General features: G+C 41.9%; 1 protein-coding gene across 1 annotated transcript in view; it reads left to right on the top strand.

Annotated features, from left to right (window-relative positions):
- The window catches only part of LOC308293122 (glutamate receptor ionotropic, kainate 5-like), a gene marked incomplete at its 3' end in the record, with an annotated part of 97,517 nt that overhangs the window by 53,688 nt on the left and 28,729 nt on the right, over positions 1-15,100 (top strand). The window contains exon 12 of the mRNA XM_080735557.1: positions 13,293-13,406. Coding sequence (XP_080591683.1) covers positions 13,293-13,406 — 114 coding nt within the window. The remainder of the gene's footprint in view (positions 1-13,292; positions 13,407-15,100) is intronic.

The raw sequence follows: 15,100 nt of genomic DNA, 5'->3' as shown, positions 1-15,100 counted from the left end.
GCTGAGTGAGCATAGCAGAGTGATGAAAACATCACTATATTTTCCTGATATTTCTATGAATAAAATGTGCTTTGAAATACTGTATATATTTTGGAATTACAGTGGTATTAAATTGGTGGATACATTATGGCTAGTTTGCAATTGCTGATCATTCTTGGTCATGCCATGAAACAAATCCAGTTGTGCCTTGATATTGTGTGACAGCCACACATTATTATTTCAATATTACAACTATACAAAAGGTTCTGAATTATCTTTTAATTTGCTGTCAGAACTTTCTTTTGTGTGCACTCATTTCCCAATACAGCAGCACCGTTTCATGAATTATAGGCCTTTTTTCCACAAGAATTGCAGATTGACAAGCTCACAAAGGATTCCATCTGTTTTCCCCATAACCTCTTGTAAAATAAATCATCTTAAAGGAGAATTTCGGGGGAAAACGATGTTCCTACCTATTTTATCTTTTAGAAGCTTCCAGGATGTTCCAGCAGTTGTTTCCTCCAAAGAAGAAATATAGTCCATTTTTGTCAAGCCGTCCTACCCAAACAGGGCTTAAAAGTTTTAGTTTTTAGTTGGTTTTTTTTTGGCTTAAAAGTAAATTTTCTCGCTACACATCAGTCGCCGACACTGTTAGCAACACATACAAGCTATAACTTCTCCAGGGGCGCGCCATTGTTGTTATTAAAACTAGGGGTGGGACGATACGCGATATTATCGTATGTCGTTATACAAAACACTCACGATAATCGTATCGTGGAGATTTATTTTATTGTGATATCGTCCTCATGTACTGGGATCAGTTCACCTTTTATTTGCCGAGCTGCATATCCGGTACCTCTTAAACCCTCTATAATTGCAAAGGTACAGTATTTATAATATACATACTTGATAGTCTTTTTTTCACTCTATCAAATGTCTTTACCAAAAAATTGCTGATCTACAAGCTCACAACGCGTCACAACGCGACGCGTTGTGAGCTTGTAGATCGGCTATTTTTTGGCAAAAGTTCCGCCCCAGGATAATGGATTTTGATTATCGCGATAATATCGTAAATCGCGATTTCTTTTGTCACAATAATCGTGATATGACATTTTCATATCGTCCCATCCCTAGTTAAAACGCTGAACTCTGAACTCAGTTGAAATCCCTCCCTCCCTCCTCTCTCCTATCTCCAATGCAAGTGGATGGGACGCGGAAGGACCACGAGACACCACGTCCCATCCCCTTGCATTGTAGATTGCATTGCATTGCATTGCATTAATTAGAATCATTTGAGTTAAATGCCACTGTCATTGAGCACACAATGGAGGAAAGCTAAATTGAGAATCGGGAACAGACAAAACCATTTAACGCCTTGTCAACGGCTACCAAACTGACACGTACTGTGTGAGCCATTGCATGTGTCTGTCTGTGTGAGAAAATGGGTTTAGCTATGGAGGGGTTAAGAAAGTCATTACGTTATTAATCATGTGCCTTTGTTACTAATTACAATGATCAGTGTAAGAATCGGAAAGACTTGATTGCTAATTAAAACCACGGCACCTAAAAATGACAGATCCCTTGTGCAAACGCTCCATTCTGTGACGTTTCACGTGGGGTACATTAAAGGTGCTGTAGTGATGTTTTATGGTGTTTTGTTAACAAGTTAATGCTTCTTCTGATAGCAATCAGAGATCTCCCAGTCTCTCCAGCTCTTTAGCAAACAGAACATTTATTTCCAGGGGGGACACCAATTTCATTCAATCAGGAGAGTGGTGGAAAAAGTACTCAAATGTTTTACTTAAGTAATACTGCAATGTAGAAATAATCTGTTAAAATCTGTAAAAATGAATTAAAAATGTACTTGTAAAAGTACAAAGTATTGGTATAAAAATGTACTTAAAGTATCAAAAGTAAAAGTACTCATTATTCAGAATGTCAAATTTCAAGTTTTCAAATGTATAGGCCTACACATCTTTTGAAAATATCAGATCTAAAAGCTCACAATTTGGCGCATCGTGGCACATTGGGTGCTTGTTATGTGCAAGTGATCAGACGTGTGCATTCAGACATTGTCAACCTATCTGCTTTGATTGCTATGGTAATGATGTGCAGTAGGAATGCGTAGGCCTATTTGAAAAACAGTGCAGACAGCAACAAAACAGCAAGCGATGGAACAATGGAGATTTGTCATTTTGCCCTTCATGCCATATCACTCTCTAGTCGTGGTGCAGAAATCCAGACACGTCAACATTGGAGGAGGTTGATCCAATGTTCTGTGCTGCAGTCACGGCAGGCATTTCTTCCATACACACCAACATTCCAGCTCACATCTTAACCGCCTTTGGTAAAAAATAAAAAATAAAAATCCTTCTCGTTCCCACAGAGAAGGATATTGGACCATCGTTATGCATCATGTTTCGAGTGATATAAAGAACTGTTTAATATCTGATTTGAGTGGCTACTGGATTTCCTATAAATCCAGGAGAGTGCGTGCGTGGGTGCGTGCGTGTGTGTCTACTTTTTGTCCATGTATCAAGAAAACTCTCCCAAGTAGGTGCATTATGCATGTGTGACATAACAGATTAGCCGTATAGTATTCTGATAACGGGTACTGCTCTTTAGATTTAGAGATCTTTAGGGATCTTTCTCCTTTTCCGTGTCTCTCGTCTGTGTGGCTGCTTGGAAAAAGTACTCGAATGTCTTACTGATAAAAGCATAGTTTATGTGTTTGTTATTGTAGGCTACTTTATATCTGCAAAAAGACTAATGTTTTAAAATAAATTGCTGGGTATTAAATACAATAAGATCCGAAATGAGTGGATTAGAAGGAAAGTAGCCTACTGGAAATTGGACTCAAGTACAAATACCTACAAGTACAGGCTACTCAAGTAAATGTACTTTTAGTTACTTTACACCACTGCTGCTGCTGCTGCTGCAATAGAGTCTGTCTACTCTGCCCCCGGAGCTGAGGGGAGAGGGAACGGTGAACGCGTGTTGTCTCTTCTGTTCTTTTTCTTATTTAATAGGCTAACAACCACGGCCAGGTCATCATCACTTGAGGATGTAGTTTCCATTGTTTTATTTGTTTCCCTGTCTCCGTTCTCCTCTCTCTCCTTTCTTCTCCTTTCTCCTGTGGCTACAGGCAGATATCACCCCCTCGTTTTAGGCGAATTAAGAGAATATTATATGCATATTTGTCGCTTTTTGGTGTGTATGGAAAAAGGCGAATCGCGAATACTTCGCCTTTTTGGTTCGCTTTTTCGCGACGCTTCGCTAATTCGCGACGCTTCGCTAATTCGCCGGTCTGTACGGAGCTTAACCCTATGCTGTTTTGAGCTTCTGATTGGCTGCTTGCCATCCCATGTGGTCGTGTGATCCAAGATGGCCACGGTGTGAATATGGCTAATGGTGACTATTCTGCCCAACGAGCACCGTTCTGGGTTCTCCAACATTACTTCTGAGACTCCTACATTCAATCCCTCATCGCACACCCCCGGGCACAGAACTAGTATTAATAAACACAATGTGCTTTCTTTGCACTCTATTTACTACACAACCATTTACCCTATAAATCTTAATGTATATCCATTTGGGGGTCCCTGGCACAAAAAGGTTTGAGAACCCCTGCACTAGGGTTTGTGCCATTTACTCTGATCTTGCACTTTGTATGTAAGTTGAACAGCCTGGTCGCCAGAGAAAGCTCTGTTTTAAAGCACTGTACGTTTCAGCAAATCACAAGAACGTCACTGTGGGCGTTATTTAATCGCACAAACGTTGCATGTCGACATTCTCGATGTGGACCATGTCAACTCACTCCTATACAGTATTATTTACTATTCTGTTCCGATCGATGCGCGGCTCAAGTGGCGCTGAGTCGGCTGCAGTTGGTGCGGTCTCTTGCTCAGGTTTAGCGCCTCCCTCAGGGGCAACTCTCCAAGCCCTGCTGCTGCTAGTGCTGACGCTGTGTCTGCCTTGAAACAACTGAGATGCAGCGGTGTAAAGTAACTATAAGGACATTTACTTAAGTACTGTACTTAAGTACAAGTTTGAGGTACTTTCACTTTAGGGTGCCCTCACACCAAAATACCCAGAGTGGAATCCGCCAATGCATTTCAATGAGAATGTAGCGTTTTTTGCAGAAATCCTCTACTGGCAAAAAACGCTCCATTCTCATTGAAACGCATTGGCGGATTCCACTCTAGGTATTTTGGTGTGTGGGCACCCTTACTGGAGTATTTCCATTTTTCAATACTTTTACTTCTACTCCATTACATCTTAGAGGCAAATATTGTACTTGCCCCACTACAATTAATGGAAAACTTTGGTTACTACTGTAGTTATGTCGTAGATTTTGATTATTTTTACAAAACATACATACATTAACCACTTCAGCCCTATATACATTTTGGCCATTTGAAAATAGACGATCTACAAGCTCACAATGTGTGAGCTTGTAGATCTGCTGTTTTCAAAATATTTGTATACATTTGAAAATGTGTTAAATCGGACATTTTGGCCAATGGAAATGTTTGGAAATGTTTGTTCTCTGGTGATGATTGGCAGGGGCGTCACAAGGGGTAGGAAAGTGGGACTGAGTTACTGGGGCCCTAAGGTGGAGGGGCCCTAATAACTTTATCTATTGAAAAATAGCAGATATACAAGCTCACAAGCTTGTAGATCTGCTATTTTTGAAAAGTTGTGAAAATGTGTGAAAATCTTTGAATATATGTATTTTTTAAGCGAACATTTCTAACTCAAATTTTGCTTCTGGGGGTCCCTGGAACTAAATATTTTGAGATCGGGGTCCGTGGCCAAATACATATCATCTTGGTGGTCCTTGACATAGGTTTCTTGCACACATTTTCACGATTTTTCAAAAATAGCAGATATACAAGCTCGCAGCGCGGCACTTGGTGCCGCGCTGTGAGCTTGTATATCTGCTTGTATATCTGCTACTATTTTCAATAGTTAACATTCGTGGGGGGCCCGCAGTGAATCCTTCTACCCAGGGCCCAGAATTTGGTGTGACGCCCCTGATGATTGGGTTGCTCTTGACAAGAGTGTCTGCTAAATGCATAATACAACACAACTGCTCATTCCTTAAAAATACACCCACATAAGCTCAGAAGTCTTACAGACGTTTCATCTTCTCTGGAAAATCTAGCAAACGCACATCCACACGCTAATTATGATTCTCCAATTCTGCCCATTTATTTATTCAATTACCGCTTTCCCTGTTATTCTCACATTTTAGTGAAAGCATATTTCATCTCCAATACGTACGCAGACTACGCACGCATGTGCGCGCGTGTGCACGCACACACACACACATGCAGCTCCCTCGTCAGGGCTTCAGTGACTGATGAAAGTGGGTGAAATCGTCGGAACAAGTGTCGGCTTGTTAATCAATTAAGTGCTAATTAAAGAGCACACAGCTGTCTGGGATCTCAGTCCGGGAGGGGCCATTTAAGCACACCATGGACTATCTCTCCTTGTTTAGTTTACATTACACCTAATCAACCAAGTATTTTAATGTGTATACCCATTACATTATATGGGTTTTACTGTTGTGATAACACTTTTAACGCTATTATTGTTAATCATTTCATAATGTTCATTAATTGTTAATTATTCAGCTAATTAAAAGTTAATTAAGGAGCAGAGGTGTCTGGGGTCCAGTTTAGCTGTCTTGTTTAAATTAACCTCAATTAGACTGTGTGTTAACCTACATAAATTCAACCAGAATATGTTTAGTGAACAAGGATGACATCCACTCTATAACCAATGTTGTAATTTTTACTTGAGTTGAAGTAGCATGGCACCTTATGCGATTTTATGTTTCAAGATTGCACTTTAATTAAATTAACTCTTGACTGTTCAGTTAAATGGTCAGTTAAGTGTCAATTTAGCCGTTAATTAGTGAATTAAACGTGCTTAAGAGCAAAGAGGTGTCTGGGCTCTGTGTAATCTACCTTATCCTTCATTAGCACTATAAGCTTATGCAGCTTAGTGCTTCTAACTCTGTTGTTGTATGGCTTTTTGGCACATAAAGCTATCCTTTGTTAAAGTAACTATATTCCCTCCTGATTGGCTACAATTGCCTTCTAAAGTTTGTGTATGCGACGTGACGGTTGATTATCTCCCGATTAGGGAGTCTTAGTGGTGTTAAATATCTTTGGCATTTTTGCTTAATAGAGGACAGGACAGGCACAGGAGCGGTGATGAGCTGATGACACGCGACACGTCTCCAGCCAGAATCAAATGATTTGAAAAAAGATTTTTCTCTGGGGAGAAATCTACAGCATGTGGTTGCGACCGTCAGGTCGCACTTACTATCAAAACCTCCACAAACTGTGAGTCAGTCAGTCAGTCAGTCAGTCAGTCAGTCCGTCCGTCCGTCCGTCCGTCCGTCCGTCCGTCCGTCCGTCCGTCCGTCCGTCCGTCCGTCCGTCAGTCTGTCTGTCTGTCACACCTCACACGTCACACTATTGCCCTGCTCATATCTCCGCAACCGTTGCCCCGATCCATGCCAAATTTTGCACACACACTCCTTGCCTGCCAAACTACAACCTCCAAGGACCCCCGGAGCTCCAGGGACCCCCAGGTCCCTGGGGGACCCCCAGATGTAAAGAATTACCAAATGTGCAAAAATGACCAAATGACCACCCCAACGGGGCTGCTCACGGGGAATTCCCGGGGACCACCGACTCCTGGTGCTCCAGAACGGATGCCAAAGTGGTGGCGGTACCTATTCGTCCGCCAAGGCAACGCGGACACCCCACCCCTCATTTCTCACATGGCCCTCTTCTAGCGCCACCATGAGGCCGATTCTTGCAAAACACATTTTTGGACACTGCTCCTACAGATTTTGCCCTAAAATCACACAAATCGGTACACACTATGTCTACACTCATGTCATCAACATGGATCTGTCCCATATAGCGCCACCATCAGGCCGATTTTTTCAAACACATTTTTGGACACTGCTCCTACAGATTTTGCCCTAAAATCACACAAATCAGTACACAGTATGTCTACACCCATCTCATCAATATGGATGTCCCATATAGCGCCACCATCAGGCTGATTTTTTTAACCACATTTTTGGACACTGCTCCTACACATTTTGCCCTAAAATCACGCTGCGACCTGACGGTCGCTTATCTCCCGATTAGGGAGTCTTACTGGTATACTGTAGTGTAATGTTCAGCAAGTGATAAACCAATCCCTAATAACTCATTTATTTTATACGTCATACGTCATATGACGTATGAATCAAGCTTAAAAAGGCACTAGACAACATTCGGCCACGACATTTAGCACTTTTATACAGAACCTCTGTTGTATATGGTTTGGTATTTCCCCATCACCTATTTACCACAGCAAAGGCAGCAACCGTGTAGTCTGCAACATCGTATTGCAATGGCTGCCTTACAAGAATATATTTAGGGTAAAGAGTGCCTATACCCAACAACAAAAGGTGGATAATGACATCAGCTTAATGGTTTACAGAGTTAAACAAACCAATAATTCTGGAGTTTTGGCATCCTGTCTCATCCAAATTATTAAAATGCTTATTTCACAATAAATAAATAAATACATTCTGTCTCATCCAAATTATTAAAATGCTTATTTCACAATAAATAAATAAATACATTAATTAATTAATTCATCCATTAATTCATTAAAAACAAGTTTTAAGCTCTTTGGATTATTATTATAATTCATTTTTTGTGTGTTCTGTAAACCTACAACTTCTCGCCATAATTCTGCACAATACAATACAAACTATGACCTCTGCATTGTGCACAGTACTTCTGTATAATAAAAAATCAATAATCCATTAAAAAAAACTACCGACTTACTGAAGAGGGGGGCTTTCAAACAAATGGAACAGAGCTGCCATCATTAACCCTGGCTCAAACAAAAAAAAGATAGATATTTGTTAAACCAACAACGCTGTACTCACCTTGGGTGAAAGAAGAGGTGGTTTTTAATTGGAAAGAGAGTGTGTCCCCCTGGTCACTCCCACATGCCAGAGAATCACTCAGCACAGACAGTAATAGTCCTTCTCCACTTAGACCCCTGCTAGCTCCTCATTAACCTTGAAAACACAGAACAAGTGTGCCATTGTTCACTTTGTAAAGTGATATGCAATTGTCAAAGTTACATCGTCGCTGTCGGGTGGAAACCTTGCATGTCCAAAACCATTCCTTTTTTCATTACTGTTTATAAAAAAAGCCTTTACATGCACACAAACAACCTGTTATTATCCCATGAAATCAACTTTTTATTATGTCGGTTCATGTAAAGCTCACCTCCCATTTCCAATGACACTGATAAATTGTGATCCTGCTGGTAAAAATGGAGGATTACGATGAGATATAAGGCCAGTGTTTGCCTTGGTGGGGAATTTATACCCCTTATCTCATTTACTGGAGGATTTGATGCTGTGGCGGTGGTGGTATACTGTAAGCTCACTCAGTATATCATGACCATAATCTCAGCATGTTTGTTATTTGTGTAGATTTACACAGTCTCCTTAATGTTCAGAGACAGTGGTTCTCAAAAGTGGAGTCCAGAGACCCTGAGGGAGTTCTAAATGGGCCCTTACAGGTCTGTAATTACCAGGGGGCATCACTATGCTAGCTTGTTGTGGACATTTTTGTCAAAATCCCATGTTTCCCACAGACATACAAAATGAGTGGACAATATTATTACCAGAAACACATAAAGAGCTAGCCCTGAATTACCATAACAGGTCTGTAACTCTGAGAGTGTTCAAATGGAACCAAATGAACCCATACAGGTCCATTTGGTTCCATTTGAACAAGCTCAGAGTTAAGGGGGTCATTGCAGATAAAACATTTGAGAACCCCTAGTACTAGTGGGACTCCTAATATGCCATTGTGCCATAGTAAGTGTCATACATATTCTCAAGAAAACCTGGAGGCTGTCATTCAATAATTGGGCCTTATGACAAAAATAAGAACATTATAATGGTGTGTAAAAAAGAAAATCTAATAATTGCCATGGACAAGACAAGACCAAGTATTTGCCGCGGACACGGATATACTGTATTCATGACCCCTGGTAATTACGGGTCCATTTGTTTCCATTTGTATATGCTCAAAAGTTATGGGGGTTCCCCATAAGGGAGGATTGGGGGGCACGGTGGTGCAGTCGGTAACGTTGTCGCCTAACAGCTCGAAGGTCCTGGGTTCAATTCCCGCAGGGTGACACTGTTTCTACGTGTCATTAGTTCGTTTTGGGTTAGGTTTAGGCATAGTGGTTAAAATTCACCAGGTTAAGATTAACCAGCATCGGCAGGTTAGCATTTCACCTGGTTAGCATTCGCCAGCGTCAAACTAATGGGACATCAAACAAATGCTGCTTCGCAATATCGACACGCTCCCATTCTCTCCTCCGCGTCATCAGTGCCCACATCCTAGGGGAGTTTGGCGAAAGGGCTTTTCTGTGGAGTTTGCATGTTCTCCCTGTGTTTCCTAGGGTAGATACCCTCACAAAAACATGCAGTAATCCTGGTCTCTATAAAAGCTGATGGAGGCTGATGGAGGGGAAGTTACAGGTTGGAATAACGTGTTGCTTCCATGTGCTACGTCCAACTGGGGAAGCTCCCCCTGTCAGGTGATAAGATCCCTGTCATGCACTGAAGGAAGCATGAGGCCAGTTCGGGGCTCTCCCCAGGTTGGTAGAGGGAGAGCAACGCCCAGGATTACAGTTTAGGAAATTGGCAATGGGTGAAAAAATGGGTTACAAAATCATGGGATAAAAATGTTAATTAAAAAAAAGTTATGGGGGTTTGTTGAAATTGACATAAAAAGAACCCTTCACACTTATAGTGCAGCAACTAATTAATGCAGAGAATACAATGTTCGCACTAACCAGGGGCTGATGGAGGTCAGAGTGAATGAAATATTTTTTCATTAAACTGTTTCTGGAACTGAAGAGTGTGTGAGATTATTTTTTGTCTTCACATGCATTGGCTGTCTACTCCTATGCACCTGTCTCATAAGTACAGTACTTCTTTTAATAAGGTTCAAAGACCATGCATGGGCAGATTGGGCCATGGGAATAGGGGTCATAGCCTGGACTTGAAATACTCATGACCTCGAAATACTGAGTCCCAGTCCCAGTCCATAGCACATAAAGTGCAAGAATAAATACACAGTGCAGCAGCACAAGAAATGAATCAAAGGGCTTCAGTAAAAGGCAGTGGCAAACAGAAAAGTCTTCAGCTTTGATTTAAAAGAACTGAGAGTTCTAGCAGGCCTGCAATTTTCTGGAAGTTTGTTCCAGATATGTGGTGCAGAAAAGCTGCTTCTCTGCTTTATGAGTGACTCCGGGGTCAGAAAGCAGACCTGTGCCAAAGAGGTATGAATCATAACATAACAGAAGATCAGAAATGTTGGCCCTCAGCCTGTCTTATAAACCAGCAGTAGTATTTTGAAATAAATTCTTTGACAGAGAGGAAGCCAGTGGAAAGATCTGAGAACTTGAGTGATATGATCCAGTTCTGAACCAACAGCAGCTGTCTGATGGATTTTTTTTAACCCGCTCTCCCCATTTTAGCCGTTGTGCCAATTAGTTCCTCCCCACACACTTAAGTGTGCCGTCACTGCTGTTGTATCCTACTGATTGACTCACCTGCCAGTGAGGAGCCCCCACCAGGAGGACGTATAAAGCATTCGTGCACTCCTCCCGCCCCAACACTCCCTGCTGACAGGTGCCGCCCCAGCCCGTATAGGAGTATGTGCAGTGACACATATCACCCTCCCCGTCTGGCTTCCATCCCCTGAACACGTAACCACTTTAACCATTATTCTTTATTCTTTGGCTATTCAAAAATAGCAGACATACAAGCTCATAGCGCGGCACCGAGTGCCTGTGCAAATAACAACTAACAACTAAATATGTTGAGATGGGGGTCCGCATTCAAATACATACTAGTGAGACGCCTCAGGGCGACATTGTTGGCCATCTGGCCAGTGATGTATATCGGACCAGTTACCCATATAGTATATGGAGACCCCTGGTACGCATATATGGAGATCCATGTACTGTATATGGAGATATGCTGTGAGAGCCAAAACATGCTTATTCAGTTATTCGTTATGTGAAAGTCCTATGATGTCTATGACATCTGACATCATACCCTGTTATGCCCATACATGGAGATCCCTGTCTGTAGAGCCAGCCACACAGATATGGGCTGTCTTGGCCATCTGTCTTGGCCATATACTGTATGGATTCATATGTAGCCGATGTGTCCTCCATATATGGGCATTCCCATATAAAGTCCTGTTAGATATGGGCTTAATATTGATGACATCAGGGAACTCCATATATGGGCATAAAAGGGATTCTATCACAGATCGTGATGTCAGAGAGGCAATCCCATTCTCTTAAGAGTGGTTCCCCTGACATCACAGTGACACCAGAGCATGATGTCAGAGCTGCAAACCCATAGACCGTAAGAAAGTGTACACGTCTACACGGACACGGACATGCTGTGCCGTTTGTCATAGTAAACTGCGACCTTCGGTCGCAATAATTCTAAGGTTCCTTGACATTAAAAACTTTGAGCAGATAAAGAAACACAATTTTTTAAGAAAAACATTAGGATTTAGAAGACATTCTTATGTATTTTTCAGGTCTTAATGGGTACATAGAAACTTTTAGTTTTCCTTCCAAATCCAGTTGAGACATAAGTCCTCTGACTTTGTAATTGTCTTAATGTGGCTGCTGGAATTCAGGCCTGAGATTTCTGGTTGGGTTTGTTTGCATTACCGATTGAAGCTGAGTGCTGACTTTTAATCGTTCCTCCTTGGCTCCAAAAGCAATTAACTTAAGTTTTGTCTTTTTTCATCTCATTAAAAAGGCAAGGTTACCTAGTTTGTAAACATCTGCAGCAGACAGCTAAGCCTGTGATATTTTGTTATCTCTCCAGCCAGGCGCACTAGCTTTAGGTCTCGCTTGTACTTCTCCCAAAACACTGAAACGTCGCGCAAAGCGACGGCTAGGGCTTCATGGAGAGAGTAGTCAAAATAGGTGGAACTGCACCTCAGGTTGCTAGAAGCCCCCAGAAGAAATAGCGAGAACGTGACCTTGGTGTCCTCGGTGGTAGCTACAGGCATGATGGGAATACATGACCTCTCACAGTGCCTGTCACACTAGGTTTATTTTATTTTTCTTCTCCTCGTCTCTCTCTCTTTCTTTTCTCTTCTTTTTTGCTTTAGCTCCCTCTGTTTCTTTGCTTGTTCTTTTGATTTTTCTCTTGGGTTCTGGATCTCTCTTTCTCTTTAGCTGTCTCTCTCTAATACACACACACACACAAACACACGCACGCACGCACGCACGCGCACGCACGCACGCACGCACGCACGCACGCACGCACGCACGCACGCACGCACACACACACACACACACACACACACACACACACACACACACACACACACACACACACACACACACTCTCACTTTGACATTTCTCAGCTCTCTGCATCTTCTCCCCCCCCTCTCGCTCTCTCTCCCCTGTGGGGGTCGGCTATCTACAGTATGTGTCAGCTGCTCTTTCATGTCTCGCGACACACTGACCCCGTTTGACCCGCTGTCTTTCTTCTTCGCCGGTGACCTCTCTGTGGCACTTCCTTCCTCCCGTCCCTCCCTTGCTCCCTCTCTCCCTCGCAACGCTCCTCTTTGATGTAGCCCCTGTGCTCCTGTTCGAGATTTCCCCTTCGATTGTTGTTTCAACACCAATCTGCTTGACATTCTCAAATACCTCTTCATTCATTCTCTCTCGCCTCTGGTTCATTCTCTCCTTGACTTGTTCTAAACACTCCCTTCAGCGATGGCTCTTTACACTGTATCATCATCCTCCAATCGCTGTGCAAGGCCAACGCAACTTCACATATTACATCCCTGAATCATAATCTGACATACCATGGTGCGCTTGTCAAAGGACAAGGTCAAAAAGCTCAGTTGTTGATTAACACACTTTGAAAGGCCAATTTCACAACCCTGCGTTACATATCCTTGAGGACTTAAGATTAATGTTAATTAAGGTTTAGCCTTTGCATTTGCATGAGAACACACGGTCAGGCATGACAAATGAAAGGCCATGATGTTGCATGTTCTGACAATACAGATGACGTCCATATTTGTCAGTACATGTGTTGGAACATGAACCCATTTTTCCTTGACTGAGCAATTTTCTCTCTCTCTCTCTCTCTCTCTCTCTCTCTCTCTCTCTCTCTCTCTCTCTCTCTCTCTCTCTCTCCCTACAGAAAGCAGACCTGGCTGTAGCTGGTTTCACTATCACCTCAGAGAGAGAGAAGGTCATAGACTTCTCCAAACCTTTCATGTCCCTGGGCATCAGCATCCTTTACCGGGTTCACATGGTAAGCAGACCGTTATTTTATCATCGCTGTCGGGTGGAAACCTCATACTGTATGTACTTTTTTTTTACATAACAAAAAAAGCGAGGCAAAACATTGTGCACTTGTAGATCTGCTATTGTCACTCTTTTTTGCGACACTCCTGTATGATGAAGTAGAGAATTCATTTACAGGAGATACAAGTTTCTGCCCAACAGCAACAATATCTTTGTGGGGTCTTCACAAACACACATACGCACGCACGTGCATATCCTAGACTATATTTAATGATGGTAATCTATGTAATTGTTTAAGCTGTTGACTTATGCACACACATTAGGGAGGCTGCCACGATGTTTATCGGTGTGCTGCTCCCTGGTGTTAAACAGTGTGAATTTATGTCTGGCACTGCTCTCAGTTCATTAATACTTAACGAATATCTGTGTATCCCTGCAAAGCATTTAATCAGTATGTACCATGTTGTACTATCCACACCAGGAGATACGTACTGCATGTTCTGCTGCTACACATTATCATTCACAGGGGACAGGCATATCGGTGGTGGTAGAGATGGTAAATCGTGCAAGAAGTCTTTGATAAACCTCACAGATGGTCGTTGGCTAAAGGAAAAATAGAAAGAAAATGCAAAGAGACCAGCATGATGGTCTCAGGGACTGTGTGCTGGTTCAAATTCCTTTGTCTTAAGTCACGCTCAGCGTGTGAAATGAAAATGATGTTACTTCAACACAGAGATTGTGCTATTTGTAACAAAATGGACCCTTACCAATTATTTTGATTCCATTTCGGAGTTAGACAGACAGACAGACAGACAGACAGACAGACAGACAGACAGACAGACAGTGCTATTGATTCATACCAAGTAGAAAACCTAAACTCTATATGCAAAGTATCAATGTGCCATCTATCATCAGTAGTTTGGGAATATGGGCAATATGATGTCAGGCTAATAAATACATTATCAGCCATCTACACAGTGGTAGTATGGATAAGTACAGTTTGTACAGTCAATCTATACAGTGAATATAATAAACCATATATAATTAACAATAAAGCATTTATAAGTAAAATGAACACGAAGGACTTTAATGTGTACTCTTTTTTAGGGTCTCAACTCTCACTTTTCATTGGTCAATGCTGTTATAAACGGTGATATGGACAGGAGGGGGAATTATGGACAACGCTGTGAAATGTGCTCATTAATTAAGACTCACAGGTCTGCATGTTGTAGATCTAATAAATCCTCCAATTAACCCATTAAAACCTGGCAAGCGTCTGTGTCATTTTAGATCTTAGAGTAGGCTATTCAAAAATAGCAGATGTACAAGCTCACAGCGCGCCACCTCCTGCCACTCTGCAAGCGTGTACATTTTTGAAAAATCCCGAAAGTGTGAGCACTACTGATTTAGAAGGCATTTGTAGAATCCGCCTCAGGTCTAAAAACACTAAAATCAGTATTTAAATCTCTGCTGTCGGGCCGAAACCTCCCAACTCCAAAATGTTCATTTTCAGGAAAATGAGCTCAAGTGGAGTTAGGAGGTTTTGACCGAAGGGCTTTTTACTACTTTTCATTGGTTCAATATTATTTTAACCAACACTCAGATGTAAAGCCCTGATTTATGCCAAAAAAATCTAAAACCTCAAAAATGGAGTTAAGAGGTTATGGCCAGACAGTGACAAAATGAACGTTAAGCCCCCCA

This window comes from Nannobrachium achirus, assembly GCF_963921795.1.
Source record: "Nannobrachium achirus genome assembly, chromosome: 10".
Lineage (NCBI taxonomy): Eukaryota > Metazoa > Chordata > Actinopteri > Myctophiformes > Myctophidae > Nannobrachium > Nannobrachium achirus.
This window is presented reverse-complemented; position numbering and strand designations above follow the sequence as displayed.